Raw genomic sequence first — 20350 nt, forward strand, 5'->3', positions numbered from 1 at the left:
CTTTCTGAGGCCACACATGTAGACATGCACTTTAGCAGGACCTGTTGCACTGCTAGTGCTGGGGAAATGCACCAGCAAGCATTGGACTGGTGGAGCTCTGTCATACGTGAATGCAGGGGCCTTGACTCAACAAGTACAGTCATGGACACGTGAAACTCGATCACAAAAATATGAACCAGAACACACGAATAGCGAGATTCCTTTCCATGCAAATCAGATTGGTGCATGGCTTCATTAGAGTAACATAGTTCGGAAATGTGGCTTTCCAAATATACCAATAGCGCGCCCTTATTGCAATTCCAAGAGTAGCATTTTTTTGTTTTTGCATGTTGTGGTTGATATTTTTGTGTCTGCATTTCATCTGGCCATGACTGTACACCTAGCCAGCACGGCACCTTTCAATCAGTACTGCGCATTTGCACGAACATGTCTGAGAGAGCAGGCAAAGGAGAGAAAGAAAAGGAGGGGTTTCTTTTCCAAAGCAGAGGACTCGGCACGGAAAACGCAATGCTGCATTTGCACCCACACGTGTGCTCCCCCTACATCGCCGTGATTCACCGAATACTGCCAATCCAGCGGGCTTTTACTAAACCCACCTGCGGGAAGCCGTGCTGATTGTCTGGCCCGTGGAGGGAAGAGTTGGCGTGGGCCTTGTACTGCTCAAACTCGTCCTTGAGCTGGCGCAGTTCTTCGCGGCACTTGGCGTGCAGGCCCAGCACCTCCTCCTCGGCCAGCTCGCGGAAGTAGGCTGCAGGTCAAAGGGGCCATCAAGACAACATACAACGTTGCTCAGTGTGAAAGAACTAGCCCTTGGTACGCTCACTCAGCTTCATTCCAGCTTTGAAACACATTTCGTCATCATCACCATCATCATCAGCCTGGTTGCGTCCACTGCAGAATGAAGGCCAAAGATTTCGAACGATGTCTACCGAGTGCTAGCCGGGTCCACGCTTTTCCCCCAGATTTTTGCAGTTCATCCCTCCATCGAGTCCTTGGCCGAACCCCATCACATTTACGGTGTAAAGGCACAGCCACTCCGTTAAATGGATGGTCCATGTGCAGCCCCTCATGCGAATGATGTGACCTGCGCATGCCCATTTCCTTCGCTTAATTTGGGCTGGAAAGCCTCCCACCTTAGCCTAATCCTTAATCCACATGGCTGTTTTCCTTTCCTTCAGCATGAGCCCTAGCCTTCTCCTTTCCTACCCGCCATGGTGGCTCAGTGGCTAAGGCGTTGTGCTGCTGAGCACGAGACGCGGGTTCGATTCCCGGCCGCGGCGGCCACTTATCTGATAGTGGCAAGAAGCAAAAACGCCCGTGTGTTCGAGATTTCGGTGCACGTTAAAGATCCCCTGTAGGTGGCCAAAATTAATCCATAGGAGCCCTCCACTACGGCGTGCCTCATCGCCTGCGTTGCGTCGGCGCGGTAAACCCTGCAATCAATCAATCAATCTCCTTTCCATAGCCCATTGGGCCGATCTAAGCGTCGTTTCAAATTGCTTAGTCAGACCCCAAGTCAGTTATTAATGAAAATATGTTACTTAACCAAAAAGATGAAAAAAATGTTAAAAACCGTTCAAATTTTGCGCTGAAGTGACGTATTATGGGAAGGAGAGGCGTCATATGGTCAGCACAGACAACAGTTGCAAGTGTGTTAACTGCACGTTAGCACTCAAGTGGCGCGGTCAAACCGAACTAGAAGCCACACTAGAATCATCCAGTCACGTTACTTGGTGGTGGCTTCGGTCGGCAGCCACCAATCGCACAAGCAAGACACTGTGGCATTGCAGAGAAATCGCCTGGGGAGTCGCCACCGCTTCGTATGCTTCCTTTACTATCTCAATTATTTGTCCGAACTCTAGCTAAAAGTGGTGTCACTGTCATCGGGACAGAGCAGTCTTTTTGGTGACCCAAACTTGTATTTCGCCTTCGCGGCCCCTTTAATAAACACGCTTGTTTTGCCAGGGCAACTGGCACCACATACAAGGTACAATTCCAGCCCGTCACTGATACTGCTACATAATCATAAGCAAAAGTATGGGAAAGTATGGGTCTCCAATGTAAGAAATACTCCAGAACGATCGCTTTCACTTTAACTCTTTCATTACCACGCCTATTCAAATCGATCACCAGTGATCGATGCTTTATGTTGCCTATTTTGACATGTTGTAGTCGTTTCTCGTACACCTAATGCGGCCAGTGGTTAGTCTAGACACTGCACTTTTAGAATCGGTTTAAATTTTCCCACTCCAGCGACATTCAGATTTTCGACGGCGCTTTTTGCCACCTTATAGGTGCATGTGTTTTCGTGAAAGGGGGTGTGGCCGCTGCACTTGACAAAAAAGCATGCCACTCGTGGTTATGCTGCATTATCATCAATTTTTTTTATCGCAATGCTCCTGCCAAATCAAGTACCGAATTATGTTGTCAACTTTGTAATCCGACGGCGTTGAGAGGTGATAATTACCTAAAAATGACACCAGCTATTCACTAGTGATCTTTGGTTCAGAGAAAGGGTTGCTTTATTCTGCCAAAGCTTATTTTCGAAGGTACCCCACATGTCTAACAAGTGTACCTGGCATTTTCAGCCATTTTCTAGCAGTTTCGGTTTCATTCTTGCATTGAGAAATTCTTATTTAGCGCTACTACGCAGTTAGACAACTTCAAGCTGATCTGCCATGGCGCGCCTGTCGTCTGCTACTGTTCCTCAAAAAAAAAAAGCGCACACCACTCGTGATTTCACCCACACCTTACTTCTGCGATAACAGCTTCAGCCGAAAGTCGAAAGATAACACCAAGTCATCGGATATACGTTCAATGGAGGAGAGAGCTCCCAATCGGCTTGAACACTGCCAGCTGTTCTACGACCAGTTTCGATTCTATACAAGGGTATTTCCGGAGGTCCAGTGTCGCTTCTTTGTAGAGCTGTCTATTCTGACAAAGTCTCCAACAGGCTTGATAATGTTTCTTTTCAAAAATGTTAGGTGGCGCTGCAATGTAGGAGGCTCACGGTGCTGAACTCTCTTCATAGTGCGACAGCTGGTCGGTGAAAGCTTGCTGGCCATGATTCTAGCGCATCGCACCTTATTCCTGCAAGCAGGGCTACCAAAGTGAGTCAGTAGATGATAATAAACTGCAAATGAAAGTTCTACCAGGTAAGTGGCGATCAGAACGTCAACAAGCATCCTCCACCGAGTTTGGTTTTCAACTCCAAGTGGATTTCTTCACATCGCTTGCTTGCCTTGAATCTTGTGCTGGCCGTAACCATTGACAAGGCGTTTTTACATCCCGTGCGTACTAATTGGTGTCTTTAATAATGTCAAACACCACATTCCTTCCAGAGAACCATCCAAAATTGTGAAATTTGAAAATGAGGTTGGACTTCATGACAAGGCACGGGCACCACGCGGGCTAACATTTTCTTTTTAACTGACAAATTGTACCGCACAACTCAATTCTGGCATTTTCTTTGATATCTGACAAATTGTTCTGAGCAAATCAATTTTTTTTTCTAGGACGGGTTTTTGAAACGTTTACCTACCAAATGTATATTCTAAATGTTTTCTACTACTGGTGGTTATACAAAACTTCATTTTTTTTTATTTTCTTCGATGCCTGGACAAAAATGCTGCATTTGATCCTTTTTTTTTTTTTTGCAATCATTATTTATAAAAAAAAAATATTAGAACTGGTGTCGTTGGAAAGGGCGTTGAATCATCTGCACACTATGTCACTGCGATATGTGCCCAACCAACATGTTTAGCTTAGACCCCAAAAGATGTTTGCTTAGACCGCTAAAAATCAGTCAATTTCCCGCACTAACGAAAGAGTTAACAGGCAAAAGTAGCGGCCCGCTCACCAATCAGGTCAACCGGCTTCTCGGCACGCTGGTTGAATTCCTTGAGCAGGAGGCGCATCTTCCCAAACCGGTCGAGCAAGGTCTTCACGTCCAGGTTGCTGTCCTGGGTGCAGAGGGAATTCACGTGGTGCTTGCGTCGCATCGAAGGCTCCCAAACATCAAGTTTCACACGTGAAGTGGCAGAACTATCAGCCAGAACCAATATCTTGTGCGCTTCGTAAACCTGCCTTGCTTTTTGGGGCGCTTTCAGGCCTGGTGTCGTCATTTGAAGACACCACGCAAAATATTCTCTGGCAGCTTGAGAACACAAGCAAAACTGCTAGTTTTTTGGGGAAGAGTCCAAGGATGCCCCTTGCAATAGAAATCACCACTGTCGTGTTTTCACGAAACTGGACGCTGTGAAAAAGAGGAGGCTCCGGTGGAAGCAGGGTATGGCGACGGGGCGGGTGAGCAAATTGAAATACTCGTTTGTCAAAACGTCCATAAACCCGTGAATACTTGCACTACCAGCTTCATTTCCTTCTTGTGAGCTCAGGGTGTCTTAGCATTAAGGAAAACAACAAAAATTATTTTTTTATATTTGAAAGAAAAATGTTAATTACTGAATGACCTAATTGTCACGCCTGTAGATGAATAAATACTTGCACTATCAGCTTACTTTTTCGTTTCTATGCTCCTGAGGTCCAAAACTATATGAAAACGCGCAAAAAAATAAAAATCAAAGTTTGCTTGAAATAAAAATTTCAGAGCTGGAAGGGAGCAAAATTAACCTTGCATGTTACTATTTTTATTATTATTAAAGTTGCATTCTCAGGGCCTAGTCCCACAGGCTTCCTGCCTACCTGCGAAGAAGGCAGCTCGGTGGCCTTCGCCGCAATGCCGGCAGCGCTTGCGAGGGCCGCGTTCTCCTGGGCCAGCTGGGAGAGGCGCTCACGCAGTCGCTGGATGGCTGCACGGTCCTGCATGCGCAGCCGGTCATAGGTGCCCACCGCCTGCGACAGCTCCTGCACACCCGAGGCCACGGGAAAGGGGAAAACCACAGACGGAGAGCGACCGGTCACTTCTGGCTTTGGCAGGATTGCCTTTGCACAACAGGACTGCCAGCGAGTTGGCATTCAGCGGTGGACAACATTACAGTGCAAAAGTAGACAAAGGGTAAGGGAGCGCTAGTCCTGCGTTCGTCTCGTATAGTCTTCATCTACCTCCACACCGTACTGTTTTCCAACAGTGCCAGCACTTGCTCCGCCCCTACAGTTTCCTTAGACCTTGGTAGTCATCGTTTCGCACAACCCTCAGCATATCCAAAATCTCTGCCGTTAAATCTTCCGGTAGCTGCAATTTGGTAGTCTTCTTCTTTTCTTTTTTTTTTTTTTTTTCATTTCAGAAATTCCCACTTTAAAAATATAACTGCCTGCACTTGACCAAAGACTCCTGTTCCCCATTCAAACGGAAAAAAAAAAAAAGACTGCAGTAAAATTTGAAGTGCCCGTTACAGTGAATACCCTCAGTTGCGATTAGATACTATCATCTCCAGAACTGGCAGTGTACTTGGCATTCACACTGATTTAAAGGGCAAAATGAATGCAAACAAAACATCCCGACCCTTTCATCACAGCACCTTCACTGAATATCCACGTGGCTGTTTCAGCAGTGACACAAACACAGAGTCACACCTCTCTCCAAGTCTTTCACCTGCTCGTGCACTTTGGGGAAACTGGCAGGTAATGGGCATTCAAGCCGTACTGGCCAGACCATATCACATTGTTCTTGGCAGGAAACCCCACCGCCATTTTCTGCAGCTACTAGTATAGTTACAACATTTTTACAACTTTGCAACAGAAACTATCAAGTTCAGCTTGTCCACCCAGCTCTCACCCACTAGGCTAAAATGCTTCCAGCACACAGAAAGCCTCAAAAGGCACCAACATTGCAAGCCATCATCGCCACCATCATTAGCTGCTTTGTGGCCCTTCCCACACTCTTATCCAGCTGCTCCTGTCTTGCAATACCCTAATCCACTTCTTGGCTCCACACTTTTTGATTTCACCCCCTACTGAGCTAACGGACTTTTTCCTCTGCTGTACCACTGGCCTGACAACCACCGTGGAAGGGTGCTCTACAACTGCCGGGGACTGGGAGCTGTGCACAGGTACTTTTAGTGCCTAGATGTTACAAACCCCATTTTGTGCAGTGTACCAGTAGGCGTGAGGGACAGACCTGCAGGCGGCTCTCCAGGCTGGCCACCCGTGCCTCGCTCCCGGTAGTCTGCTGGTGTAGGCGGGCTTGGGCGTTACCAGATTGCCTTTGCTCCTGCTCCAGTGCAGCCTGGTGCTGTGCCTGTGATCAACACAGTGGCACAAATGTAAGAGGGGGCAAAGATGACCTTTGGGGGCTGATCCCCTGTAGTGCAGTTTGTTCCAGCTCCAGCTAACAGTTCATATTCATATCCGGAAAGCCGTCTTTTTGGCAGGCATAGAAAGGAGGCAGCCAAGCACAATCTACACAACACGTTAATGGTGTACGATAGTGTGACGGTAGACATAGCACAGACTACAATTTTCTGTCTATCGTCAATGTCTCTACACTACTGCAATTTCTGCTCCAATGCTTCTTCTCGATGGATGCCACCAAACAACAGTGTACACTGCGACGATTGGGCCTTAAGCATTGACCTTAGAATGACCTTTGGCGGGGGCGTCTCACCTTGACCTCGACTAGCTCCTGCTGCAGCTTGAGCAGCAGGGGTGAGGGTTGGCGCAGCTTCTCCTCCGAGGCCAGCAGCCGCTTGCGCACCTCCTCCAGCTCCTGCGTCAGCTTCTCCACCTTGGCCTCGTACTCCTTGGCCAGGTCGGCCTGCATTGCCAGCAGAGAGTAGGCCACGTGAACTCAAGGCAGAGCAGGGCTAGGGCTCGCTGAAAAGCTGGCTTTCAGCCACACGACTGCTACATCTTTTAGTCACGTCACTGGACCCGAAACTTTAAAGGGGTCCTGAAATACCTTCCGCCGATGCATGGATGTACATGTAACCAAATAAGACAATGTATTAGCAATCTCCTCCCGCAAGAATTTTGTTAAAGCGATGAGTATTAGCTGAGAAATCGTAAATCAAAAACCACGCATTATCGTCGCACCGCGTTTCCTCCTCTTTTCAACTGTTGACGGCGCGCGAGCACTCCCTCCCATGATGCTGCGCTAGTCAGCGGTGACGTACTTCCGCATTACGCTCCTCCGACTGCCGTCTGCTACGGGCAAGTTTTGTTGACACCATGAATTCCGCACTCCGCTCAAGGATGGATAAGCGAACGAAAAATCTGGCCGCATGTGTGCGGTGGCCTGGCCTTGCCCTTTCGCGGTGTGCGTTGCTGCAATGCAGCACGTGACTTTTAATCGGCGGCGAACTCGCAGCCGCTGGGGAGGATCTTGCGCTTGGTCCCTTTCATGCACCGCGCACTGTTTATCCAAAAAGCGCCGTATCAGATGTGGCCCCGCTGGTGCCGGGTCTTATTTTGCGGTGGTGGTAATTCCTGCTGGCGCCATGCGAAAAAGACATTTTAAACCGATACAGAACCCGCGCACAAAACGCTTCAATCATGTGACCAGTTCAGCTTGGGGCAACGTTGGCAAAACATGCTCCGGCGCCGGCTCTGAGCTTTCTAGCGCTGGAGCGAGCGCCTTTCTTTGACGATCTCAAACATCGGTTGCCTTGGCAACAAGGCACAAACCGCCCCAGAAGTCAGTTACGGTTGCGTGATCCCGGTTCAGCTCGGGGCCCCACCTCGTGACATGTGGGCACTGCAGGCGTACCACTCACTCTCATTAGGAAGTGTGAGATGCGTTTGGCATTACAGGAGGCGATGGTGTGTGTGTTGTGGACGCCTTTGTTTCGCGATGAAATGCGACGTTGTGCTTCTGCGGGTGGATAGTGCTTCCCATGTTCTGGATTATCTTTCTCGAGCGACGTACGACTCAACCTCGCATGGGGTATGTGCAGTGTGCGTGGCTAAAAGCCATCTCGGCTTGCGCGCCAGAGTTAAGTGACTTGCTGTTCATCCCCGCAAACCGCGCGCGAGGTGAGTGCCGAATTTATGACGGGCAGGAGGAGGCAACCCATCGTCTGTCAATCGCGGTTCAGACTTGCAACGCATGTTATGACGTTGTGTTCATTCGAAACGCATCTCTGGATTGTTTTGAAGTGGAAAAAAATGTATCCGTCAAAGCCGGGCATTCGGCTCAGGGCGTTCTCTGCGATTGCACGAAAGTGCCACGGGGCTTCAACGCTTTCTTTATGGAACGTACTCCGGTAAGAGAATATCCATGTCGTGTTATGGCCGTGTTGCATTCAATACGAACGGTTAAGCGTTTGTTTACACTTGTTTCGTTTGTCGTAAAATGTTCAAGCACTCCAACACTCCCCTGGCTGATCAGCCGGCGAGTCAACGCTGAGCAGACGACTCATCTCTTAGCCGGAAGTGCGTGAAAAAGCCGCCCAATAGCAGGATGTCTAGCTCATGACGAACATCTGGGAATCGATGATGTAGACATGTGAAGATGGCGGCGTCCAAAAACACGAAGGAAAGGATGAGAAAAAAGCGACAAACTTTGCAACAAAAGTGTGAGCTTTCCGCTGCGCGAAGAAGAGTAATACTTGGCCCAGATGACCTTGAAGACCCAATCTAACGATTGCGCTACTTCATTTAGTGTGCTCAAAATGCCTTTCAGGGCCCCTTTAAGAACAGTGGAGATTACGGCTAGTTCGTGAATTACAGGACTTGACACTATCGCATGTGGCTGCTGTAGAGTCTTCGAATGTTTAACACCATTTTTATTAATAGGGGCATCCCTCAAGGATCGATACTTGGCCCACTGCTCTTCAACCTGTCCTTTAGAACAATATGCAAGCACAACCTCGACATAATGTCAGGTAACAGTTCTAACTGCCCTTTTGCAATACTGGCTTAGATGTGGATGGTGGTGAAAAAGTGATTTTGGTTATGCTACCAACTTTGTTATGATGCGGTTGTGCTGCATGAGCTCTGCTTTTATTGGTTGTTTTAATGGCTTGCTGTTGTTAATCTGACAGCTTACGCAGCCTCAGTGTGAGCCCTTTCAGGACCACTTTCAGCCTGTGCAATGACCCAGTCATGAACTTTAATAAAACTCCAAATTTATCAACCTGTCTATGTGGCTGTCTATGTGGCATGCTATACTCGGGTACAACTTAAAAATGACAATGGAAATCACCCTTGCGCCTAGTCACAACACCAGCTGTTCTTCTGCAAGGCACAAAGAGTGTTTTAATGCGAGTACATATTTTGAATGTGACACAAATTGTTTCCATAATTTTTCTGACTTGTAAATTACTCCAGTAACAAAAAAAGAACTGGGTGAGAGAAAGTAGAGAATGCCATTCCACCTCCTTTCAAAATGCCTGCGCACGTTGACATCTGGGTTAGCTGCTTCAGCAGAGTGACACATCCCATGAGCTACTGCCATTCTTAACTTGTACCAGAGTATAAAAGACAGTTAAAAAAAACGCACAACAATGATGGCTAGCCAAGATTGAAAACCAAGATATAATTTCCTCGTATGCTTGACATGGTTTGCTAGTATTTCTGTCTGTGCACTGTTTGATGATTATGCGTCTTGGCAAACTGTGCTTTGGCCTTTGTTGTCACCCACTGCCCCCACCTCCCCTTATTTCTTTGTTTCTTAACTTTATACTTTTTCCTTTTCATCACCCTTCTGAGTACTAAGTGCATATATAACTAGTTTGTTTACTGTAACTCTCAGTCACCTCCTCCCTTTCAAAGTCATTTTTTTGTATTGTAATTGCATTCCATGTGTGATGTGTACCTCATTCACGAGCCCACTCACAGCTATCTATTTTGATGCCCTACAATGCCATCTCGTTCTGTTGCCCACCCTATGGGGAGGCAAATTTACACCTACCGGCGAACTTTTTATACTTCTGAATCTATAAATACGAGCATACGTACATTGCTACAAGCTGAGCGCTGTAAATGCAAGCTTTCTGCAAAGAGCTAAGCTGACCAGTCCTTTGCGCAGTGCATCAAACAGGGCTGTCAGTTGCAACAGCAACAGCCAGTACCTGCGGGACAATAAGCGCACGTGTTGTCCACCCCCCCCGCCACCCACCTGAGCGGCCTTGCGGGTGGCCTCCTCGAGCTTGTCCTCGAGGTTCTCCTTGAGCGTGCGCTCCTCGGAGAGCAGGCGCTGCAGCTCCCGCAGCATGGCCGCGTGGTCGCTCTGCTCCTGCTGCCGCCCACACTGCTCTTCCCGCAGCTTGGAACGCAGCTTTAGTGTGGGGGGGAGAGAAATAATGTTCAACAACAGGAAAACAGCGAGAGGACAGAGACAAGCAAAGGAGGGAGACGCACACGACGCTCACTATCAACTGACAGATTTTATTCGAAGGAAATAGGCCTATTGTATTTGTCAATGTGAACTGCTCGGAACTTATCAGAAGGAGCTCCGTATTTTATGCACATATATATTTTCTAAGGCTGGAGCAGGTTCGGACTGTCCAGGAACTGCTCCAGACCGGCAAATAAGAGAAACCACATGTATAGCTTTGTCAACGCAAACTGTGCATATACAAAACAAGAAAAAAAAAGAAGAAGAAAAGAGCTATACATGTCTTTCGTTTTAATAAAATTCACCAGGTCAGTGCTGCATGTCTCTCCTACCTGTTCTGGTCTTTGTCCATGCGTATTATGTACCAACTAGCCCAAGCTTCCACTTTGCTCCAAATAATATTCATTTAATCAACACGGGGTCCGGGCTGCTTTCAACGTACACGACATTCGAAGGACCCTCTCAGAAATCTGACGTTGAAAACAAAACAAACAATAAAAATTGCCTGTTATGGGTGCTGTTGTTTTTCATCACCCGATCTCAAACCATTATTGTTGCTGTATTGTTGCCCTGCATTGTTGCTGTATGCATCGAAAACAGACTTCTTACAAAGCAAGTGGAAATTAATACAGAAGTACAACTCTCAAGATGTTAGCAACCGAAAATGGGGGTCATTGAATAAGTCAAAAATAAAAAAAAGTGTTCTATTTTTATTTTTAAAACACTCCCATTGTTGACATGGCCAGTAACCCGTTTTTTTTTGTTGTTGCTAACTTGCTTCTACCTGATTAGATGGTGTTCCATTAAACACAAATAAAATTCTCGATAGTGACACCATCGGACACTGAAGGCAAACATATCCTCATTGCTCTCTTTGAACGGCACTGTGATAAGTGTGACGCACCAAGCATCACCAGATGTGCGTATTCAAGCTCTTGGCAAGGGAAAATAATGTGAGATGATGTAAGGCATTCTCATGGGAGCTTTTTCAGCTGCTTTTAAGCTCATCACGGCCTCCCCTTTAGGAACTACCGACAAGGCTTTCCCCTATCACCTCGGCCATCTTGATGATGATAATTATTGGTTTTAATCGCACGAGGTCAACTGAGGGCAGAGTGTGCCAAAAAAAAGGGGTAAATAAAACTGGTGTGAAGGTAAGTACTAAAATCTGTCAGTAAGAATAGCAGTGAAATAAGAGAAAACGGAGATGGCTAGCACATAGGGGACCAGTTGGTGGTTATACATGATGAAAAATGAGCTGTAAAAACTTCACCTCTGATAAACATCTAAAAACGTGCTTGAAATTTGAATCATGGAATCTTTGGATAAACAGAACGGTGGGTGTAGTGGAATATGTTGTTTGTACAATTCTAGAAAATGTTAGTGCCAGGTTACGTCGACTGCATTACGCTGAATTAGAACACAGATTACAGAGTAGGCCCTCTCCAAACCTGCTACACAGTGGCCATGAAGATCGCGGGAGCAGGTGCGAGTGTGTTGCACGTGTGGTGCCTATCCATACTCTAATTCAACGTTCGCGTGCCTGTTGGGCGAGTCAGTAGTGTATTGTCACAAGTGTGGTTTTATACGACGTGTAGTTTGTCGTCTGCCTGCCCAGTCCAATCTGCTGGCCATGTTTTACGAAGTTGTCTGACGCGTCACCTCGGCCATCTTGGCCTCCCAAGCAGCGGCCTGCTCGGCGGCCTTCGCCTGGGCCTCCTCCAGTTGCCGGAGTGCGGCCTCCTTCCCCTGGATGAGCCGCTTGCGGTCCGCCTGGAAGGCCGCCTCCGTGCGGGCCTTCTCCTCCGCCAGGGTAGACAGCGCTTGGGACAGTGCTGCCACCTGGTCGCCCGAAGCGTCGTCCTGGCCAGCATCGCTGGTGGAGCCCTCCCCATCTTGGCCATCATCAGGCTGCACCCATCGGGGAACCAGCATGTCAATCGTTTATGAATGCACTTGCCTTGACGGTAATTTTTTAGGACTTATTTGGAAAGCTACACCACTCAAAACGCAGAACTGCTTTGAATGGGTATTACTTAGCACTGTGCCCGGTTCTACCCACCCTAATTGTTAGCTTTGTTACGGTCGCTTCAGCTTTAACTTTTGCTGCGCTGTTTTATCTTTATTATTATCCTTTATCTTTATTATTATTTTTTTCCCCCAATATTGGACGTTTAATGACCTAAAGTTACACCTCGGCTATGAGGCACACCATAGTGGAGAGCTCTGGGGCGGTATTCTCGTGCTTGTCCGTTTTGAAAACGTACATTTTGCGTCCGTTTTATTGTGACGTACTTCCAGTTGTAGGCGGGCTTTGGGTTGAATTTTGTGCAACGGTTCTGGTAAACACATTTTAAACAACTAAGCCTATTTTAAACTACCTTTTATGTGTTTGTTGTTCTGCCAGCGAACCAACAACAAGGCGACGGAACATCGTCTGCTGCGAGAAGACGCAACTCATAGCTCCGCCGTGCCTGCATAGCGTCACATCTGGGTGCTCGCTTGCTTTTAGCCAATCAGGGCTTGCTCAAGACGGACACTTTTGAAACTGACACAAAACGAACAAAACCCGAGAATACTGCCCCTGGATTAATTTTGACCTCCTGGGGATCTTTAAAGGAGCCATGAAGAGAAAATACAACTTTGTTAAATTTGCAAAAACTAGGATTCAGTATCTCACTCAGCTCCATTAGAGCCACAAAATGTGTTTTTTAACGAAAAAAAAAGGCAAGAAGTATTTAAAAACTTTCAAATTTAGTGCCACAGTGACGTGTATGAGCAAGAATGACGTCATACAGGCCAACAATAAAACACAATCTGCACGTTAGCATTCAAGTGATGCGGTCAAATGGAACTAGAGGCCCCAATACAGACGTCCAGTCATGTGTCGTCGCGACAGGCCAGTTAGGCGGCCACCAATCGCACAAACAAGGTTCCATGACATCATAGAAAAGTAGCGGGAAATTGGCTAGGGGGTCGCGGCTGCTTCACACGTTTTCTTTCATATCTCCGTTATTTGTTCGAAGATTGCGGCGATATTGGTATTATTGTTATCGGAACTAAGCAGTCTTTCTAATAAACCCAACTTGTATTCTGTCTTCATGGCTCCTTTAACATGCGCCGAAACCTCAACACACGGTCATTTTGGCTTTTTGCCTCCATCTGAACCCCAGATGCCGTGATTCAACCCACGTCCTTGTTCTCAGCAGTATATATAACAACACTGTGGGAGACACGTATGTGGTTATAACTAGAATGTTCGGAGTCCTCACCGCCGATGATGCACTGGATGGTGCGTTCCCTGCTGCGTCTTTGGCCGCCAAACATTCTCCACTGGACGAACGGGCCTTGTCACTGCCCTTAGACGCCGCCAACGCCTTGAGGCTCAGCTCAAGGGCATCTTTCTCTTTCTGCAGGCCCTTGTAGGCCCGAACGAGGTCTGCAATGAGTCAGCCCACGTGGTGGACACTTTGCGGTAGACATCTGGTCACACTTACATGCGCTGTACAATGCCCTTTACGCATAGGCATAAAAAAGACCGGTGACGGGGAAAAGTGAGTCTGTACCTGCAGGCTTTTCAGAAATGCTTCTAGCTTCTCGAAAACAACTGGCAGAAAGGGAGCATCCCACCAAGGCATGGCAAACAGTTACTTTGATTTGTACACACACACGGGCGACTCGACAATACGTCCTCTCTCTTCAGTGCGTTCTGATTTAACTTAACTTTATTGGCTTTCACCTGCGCTCATAACGCATGCATCACTCTTGCAGCTGCTTGATAAGTAACTTTGCTTAACGTGAATACACAAGAACTTGACTTTTAGTTTTCAAAGTCAAGTTCTTGTGTATTCACGTTAAGCAAAGTTACTTATCAAGCAGCTGCAGCAATTACTCCGGTGAGTTCTCAAAGTCAAGTTCTTGTGTATTCACGTTAAGCAAAGTTACTTATCAAGCAGCTGCAGCAATTACTCCGGTGAGTTCTCAAAGTCAAGTTCTTGTGTATTCACGTTAAGCAAAGTTACTTACCAAGCAGCTGCAAGTGTCGCCGACAACTGCGCGGGGAGTTAACGAAGTCATAAACTGTAGATATCCATGCCTTGGTACTAGTCTTTGAATATACGGGAGTGAGGGTGCGGAGGTCGTTTTTCTTGTTTTATTTTAATAGCATCAGGGGAAACGCGAGAACTAGGCGCGCCGCGCAGGGGAAGACAGACGTTAATTAAACTTTGGATATACCTCCCAGCCTAGCCTCGTACCGCTGCAGCTTCTCCTTCTGCGTGCAGATGATTTCGCAAAGCTCCCGCCGGTTGGCCTTGTCGGGAATGGTAGCCATCTACGCAACGAAAACGGAATTCGCGCGTGAGATCCAAACATTGCGCCGCAGGGGACCGTGCAAAACGTTTAGGCGAAATGGTCAAGGAGCTCCAACTGAAATTAATGTGTGACCAGCGCGCTCAGCGGTTTAGACCGCTGTCAAATGCCTAGCTTACGTGCAGACCGAATTGCGCGTCCATGCTTCCTGAAAACGTAAAGCACAGGGCGAGAAAACAAAATGAATTCTGCACAACCGATCGCATGCAACGAGAGAATGCCGGTGACACGAAAGCAAAACAACAGGGAGGTGTGTTTACTAACCTCGTTCTTTGACAGCTGTTGCTGACCGTGGTGTCACGCAGGATACTTGTTTAGCCGTGAAGCGCTTTGAGAGGTACAGCTACCTTCATATTTTCGTTTCGCTGGTCGTTGACGGCAAACTAGAGCATAATTCTTAAGACGATCAAACCGAAGGCACAACGCCAACCAAGAGTCCGAAAGCACGAACAACAAAAAATGTTTGCGTCAAACGGATTGGCTTGGGTGGCGTTGGATTGGCTCGGGTTGGATTGCATACGTCACTGCGCTGTTTCGTATTCATGTTGTTGAGTTCCAAAACTTACTTGTGGGTAAAAAATACAAGTCTACAGTTTTATTTGATAACGTTTTTATAAAACCAGCAAACATAAACTGCGTGCGTGTGTGTGGCTTTTGCGCTATTTTAGCAGACGACAACAGAACGGCCGGAGCTGTTTCTTGTTCGCTCTTTACAAATCATCAAACAAATGTGCGTGTGTGTTTTGCATACAAATTATGTATCAAATGCCTACATGGGAAATTTTTTTGCAAAAAAACATTCCCCTAACCAACCCCGCAGACATTTGTCAAAACAAAATAAAGAACGCTCACAAGATATGCCGCACAACCTGTCGTACCAAACAACATTGTTGCAGCTTGTGGTTTCTACATATACTAGAATTATTTTTGCAGCAATACAAAACACCAAATCACGGACAATTTGGGTTAGAGGTTTATTTTTCAGGTGCATGTGAGGCCACCATTCGTCACAGAAATTTTTTGGCCTGAACCACAACCTTTCTACTCAGTCTCAACACTTATGGTATTCATTCAAAAAGGCTAGACTCCCTCCCCAAGAAGAATTTTGTGGCACATATGTGACTTTTTATCATCTGCAGTTGCTCTAGCTCAAAACCGGCAGCAGGTGCACAAGTGCACACTTACTGTGTAAGTTGCGTTTAAAGTCCCTACAAAATAAAAATGACACAAAACTACCATTTTCATGTTGCGACGTTTTTATTCCTCTGTTGTTCTGCCGCTTGAATGTTTATGACTAGCCAGACGAAAGCTCCAGCTCAATGGAATATGACAGATGAGCAGCGCAAATATAAACGCCGGCAAATGGAACAAGTACAAAAACTGCAAATAAACTCCACCGAACATACGTATACTCTATACATATATAGCAGGTATGTACATTTCTAGGTCTTCCCTACTAGCGCTTCGACTTCACTTCCAGAAACCAGGTGACGCCGAAGAGCAGAGCGGCTGGCCTGCTTATGCTCTCGTCGAACAGCATCTTCTTGGCTTCAGCCCTGGTGAGCTCGACCACGTCGATCATTTCCCCTTGATCCTCGACGCCGCCACCAGACCCCTTCTTCATGTCGTCCGTGACTTCCACATAGAACAGCTCTTGCTTTGCACCGAGGATTCCAACACCAGCCCTGAAGAAAGGATCGGTATCTTAATAAATGCCCGAGTAACGCGCCTCGGGACCTGTCTAACACCAGTTGACGAAATAAATGAACTTTCATTGAAGTGAGAATGTTTCTGAAACATTCTTCAGATGTTGTTCAACAAATACCCTATACCACAAGTACTGTTAATGTCAGCCTGCAGAAATCCTTTGAACTGTAAATGTCATTTCGCTATGTTGTGCGGCAATGCGCGTAACTATCTGGGTACGGCAAAAGATTGAAGCACAAAGCTTCCAAAGTGTGTGGTGCTTGTTGTATACAGTCGGTGACACCAGGGATGACACCAATTAAATTGGCTCTGCCACAAAGCGCGACCAAGGCGGCATTACCTAGCGCTTTGTTGGCTTTTCAACGAGACATCGAAGCAGCGCAAGGAACGCCAACAGTGCAGCCACGCACAACAAAGCGTGCAAGCAAGAACCTGGGCTTACGAAAAAATGAATAATTCCATTTGTGTCTGATATAAACATAACACATTCACATGAAAATGGTACGAGCATAAATCAGCCCACCAAGACTTGCTTAAAACACAACAGGAGGTTGAGCTTGGCACCAAAATAATCTGGCATTCAAACAGGCTGAAAAAAAATTTCTCAGCCTTGGAAGAATACACCAGCAGCATTCGATGCATCTCACTTGGGCATATGCAAAAAACTACTTGCATGAGACAATAACAGGATTTCACAAGATGGCCCCTCCTGCCAGCTGTAGCATCAAGTACCACTGCCTACTGGCGCTGTCACTTGCTTTAATTGCCCCTAGACGCAGTAATGACTACAAATAAATAACTTGCCATTCCTGGCACTAACCAAACCTAGTGAGTGACTTATTCCCATCTCTGAAGTTACTGCGACCAGCCAAAGAGCATCTTTTTCTTCGGAACAAGACATGGAGCTCTAACTCTTCATTACGATGTTCACCAGTTTTATTTGTTGCCTCCTCCTCCTTCCCTGGTTGTCCTTCCTCTTACTACCAATGCGTAAAAGGACAAGGTTATAAAAAGCGCCCTGCACCACGAAATTGTCTCTCATAGATAACTGTTTGCAGCAAAATAATTCAGTCGTGTTCCATTTCAAGCACATTGTTGTTTTTGTCCAAGGCCCATTTTTCCTCTGAGGAAAATAAAAAACATTTCTGATTCTGATTATATTGAATGTACAAGTTGTACCCGAACATATTAAAACCGCAATTACTTTTTTTTTTCTTATATTCTCTTTGCAGTATAAAATTTGACATCTGAGCATCTGATAGTAACAATGCTATTTATTACATTATGCTATACCAAAGCAAATGAAGGAGTGAAAATGGCACACTGGTCTGTATAATTCACGAAGGAGAGACAAAGTTAAACTATGCTCCACACGACAGGCCAGCCTCTGAAAAAGTAATAAATCGTATACGTATGAACCAACACTGCCCTCATTTTGTAACGTGCACACGATTATGGCGGGACACCCAACGGCGCTACACCTCACCGTCATGTTTCCCTGTCAAAGTAGTTAGAAGTTAGACCACAGCTCGCACCTGGAAAGGAATGCCACAATCCTCCATGAGAAGTGACAGCTAGTGCCACTGCATATGATGCTAGGCAGGTGGTTAGAGAATGCAAACGGGACGTGCCGCTACCTGAAGGAGGTGACCTTCTGGATGCTGGACAGGGGAACGGAGTAGCCGCACTCCTCCAGGATCTCCTCTCGCATGGTCTCGGCGGACGTCAGTTTCTCGTTGTCAATGATGCCCGCGCAGAGCTCCAGGGTGAGGCCCAGGTTGCCCGGGTACTTGCTCGTGTCGATGGGAGCGCCCGACGTGAACTCGTGCGTCGGGATCCGGTTGTAATAGACAGCTGAACGAAAGAAAAGGATGGGAAGGGAAGAGGTAAGGAGCGGTCTAAATATACGCTTAGCCCAGCTTATGGACATGCCTTTCAGCTAGATCCCCGCAAAAAGCGGGCCTCAAAGTGTTTCGCAACAGATGTGTAAAACAAGTGTCTGTCAAGAATCTCCTGTGGAATAATTGCAAGGACCTTGAAACAGGCCCACATAGCTATGGGTTCATGCTGATTTTGCCTTCGTTTAGAGCTCCAGCGTATGGTAGTGCAAGAAGTGGACACGTCAAGATTTTTTACAAAAGATCTGTTTCGCGCTTCACATGTAGAATATGCGAGGCGAGAAACATGCACGCAAACAGGAAATGCCTTTTTTTTCTCGTACACGGCTTTCAAAATCTACGGCCACCGCTTTATTCTACTGCTAACAGATGACAAACCAGTTTCAGATAGCTAAGCGACCGAAGCAAAGAAAGCCTGCGTAATTCTGTTATTGTCATCGTTCATGCGGAAGGCTTGCGTAATAAATTTTCCGTGGGACTTCACTACGTAGTACATATATCATCGTCCTTGTACTTTAATGCAACAGCGGGCACGCTAAAAAAACAGTAGTAAGAAAGGGAGTAGAAAATAGCTCGATCACCTGGTCGGAACTGTTTCACGAATACGAGGACGTCCCTGGTGGTGTTGAGGATCACCGCCGCGACACTGTGGAAAGTAGTTTCGTTAGATTCAAGCGGTCAAGGACAGCAAGAATGCACGTGCGCTTCACGTGCGATGGAGCAAAAACGAGTGATCAAATCACACCTGTCGTGGCTCTTCATCAGGTCCCAAACCCTGTTTTTTCCATTCTGCGCACACCGGGGGGAAATGAAAAAGACAAACTCATTAACCACGAGACGTAAACATTAGTCTCGGGCCGATAAATTAAGTCATACAGAGCCGATCGCTTGTGCGGATTAGCTTACCTGCTTGAACAGCAGCCGCGTAGGCTTGATGTACGCCGAGTTCTTCAGTTCGGTGACTCGCACGTCGTCGATCTTATCCATCGCAGCCTTCGAAACGGAAAAAGAACGTCTGCTCTGAACGCAAGCACCGCACAAACCACGAGCAGACGGTGATCGGAAGAACCGCGGCGAAGCGGCTGACCACCGCCAGCATCGACCTCTGCTAATCATCGCTACACACGCACGTCATCCGAATAGTTTGTTCCCCTCACTTGACGGGTGTAATTTCTTTAACTTTTATTCTTCCAATATAAACAGTGATACGCACGTAAATAGTCATAAAATATATAAATAAGCGCCGCGTTTTTACTTTTCGGCAACGCGGCTATCGCGGCGCCCCACGTAGGAAAACTTCGAACTACACTGCCTCATGCGCAAATCGTCTGCTACACGACGCGCGCGATGCCGCATTTGCCAAAAGATAAAAAGATAACACTCGAGAGGCTCTCTGATTTCCGAGAAGCTGGATTTTTGTGCCGTCCCTTGATAAGACTACGGTGGCGTTTGCGGCACTACAATTCGGGGCAGTCTTGGGCGCATGTGTAAAGAAACTTGGAGAGATAAATGTAGCGCAATACACGCGGTAGACTAGTGGTGGCTCATTGCCCCCTTCGGGCAATTGACAGGCAAGAGGGCGCTGCGGAGAATCAATACGGATTGATTGATTAATAAACATTTCTATTAAACTTTAAGCACGAAGATTATCCATCCAGAAATTAGTAGTACACACAATTACGGTCACACATACATTTAATATATCACCTCTGCTTGTATTCATTTGCATTGTAATTATGTCCGCACATATCTCGCATATACTCATTAAATGAAGTAGGAGAAATTCAAGATAATATGTACGTATTGCATTGTTCTCATGTGTTTTTGACAACACTCTTCAGGGCTATTGTTGCGGTGTTTTGCTTGTAGGTACAATTTTACTGTTCGTTTTCTTTATTTTTTAATTTCAGCAAACACTGATGCGAATGCTGGGTTGGTTTATTTGCAATAAATGACCCTTTCACTGTCCGACAAGAAAATTTTAACGATACTTATTACAGCCTAAACATTAAGACGAACTTTAGTTGCAGTACTTTAGTGGTGCAATGCATTTCGTCCAGAAAAAGAGAAAAAAAAACAGCAAGCTTGATTGATTGATTACTTTGAACGGTATTTGAAGATTGATTACTTTGAACGCTAT

At 46.5% G+C, this 20350-nt stretch overlaps 2 protein-coding genes across 2 annotated transcripts in view; both read right to left on the minus strand.

Annotated features, from left to right (window-relative positions):
- Nucleotides 1–15079, minus strand: part of Gcc88 (GRIP and coiled-coil domain containing 88 kDa) — a 25491-nt gene extending 10412 nt beyond the window's left edge. Inside the window, exons 1-10 of the mRNA XM_077680431.1 lie at nucleotides 14870–15079; nucleotides 14471–14567; nucleotides 13507–13673; nucleotides 11897–12145; nucleotides 10016–10174; nucleotides 6563–6712; nucleotides 6077–6196; nucleotides 4702–4863; nucleotides 3860–3962; nucleotides 597–748 (exon numbers count right to left, since the gene is read on the minus strand). Of these exons, the coding sequence (XP_077536557.1) occupies nucleotides 597–748; nucleotides 3860–3962; nucleotides 4702–4863; nucleotides 6077–6196; nucleotides 6563–6712; nucleotides 10016–10174; nucleotides 11897–12145; nucleotides 13507–13673; nucleotides 14471–14567 (1359 nt within the window). The 5' untranslated portion in view covers nucleotides 14870–15079. The remainder of the gene's footprint in view (nucleotides 1–596; nucleotides 749–3859; nucleotides 3963–4701; nucleotides 4864–6076; nucleotides 6197–6562; nucleotides 6713–10015; nucleotides 10175–11896; nucleotides 12146–13506; nucleotides 13674–14470; nucleotides 14568–14869) is intronic.
- A 764-nt stretch (nucleotides 15080–15843) lies between these two features.
- LOC144148908 (uridine diphosphate glucose pyrophosphatase NUDT14-like) lies at nucleotides 15844–19530 on the minus strand. The gene is made up of 5 exons (XM_077680437.1): nucleotides 19117–19530; nucleotides 18956–18999; nucleotides 18792–18856; nucleotides 17950–18166; nucleotides 15844–16290 (listed from the first exon to the last, which is right to left on the minus strand). The coding sequence occupies exons 1-5, from the start codon at nucleotides 19324–19326 to the stop codon at nucleotides 16062–16064; spliced, it is 765 nt and encodes a 254-aa protein (XP_077536563.1). The 5' UTR covers nucleotides 19327–19530; the 3' UTR covers nucleotides 15844–16061.
- Between the last annotated feature and the right edge of the window lie 820 nt (nucleotides 19531–20350).

The sequence above is a fragment of the Haemaphysalis longicornis genome, unplaced genomic scaffold (genome assembly GCF_048455015.1).
Source record: "Haemaphysalis longicornis isolate Haplotype H1 unplaced genomic scaffold, Haemaphysalis longicornis Haplotype H1 scaffold_8, whole genome shotgun sequence".
In the NCBI taxonomy this organism is placed as follows: Eukaryota; Metazoa; Arthropoda; class Arachnida; order Ixodida; family Ixodidae; genus Haemaphysalis; species Haemaphysalis longicornis.

What these genes read in the sequence shown, in the direction of transcription:
- LOC144148908 (XM_077680437.1), bottom strand. Translation starts at nt 19,326, where the DNA reads ATGATTAGCAGAGGTCGATGCTGGCGGTGGTCAGCCGCTTCGCCGCGG. An exon ending in CGCGGCTGCTGTTCAAGCAG is followed by an intron (nt 19,000 to 19,116) that starts GTAAGCTAATCC and finishes CGGTGTGCGCAG; the next exon opens with AATGGAAAAAACAGGGTTTG. An exon ending in CGTGAAACAGTTCCGACCAG is followed by an intron (nt 18,167 to 18,791) that starts GTGATCGAGCTA and finishes TCTTTCGTTCAG; the next exon opens with CTGTCTATTACAACCGGATC.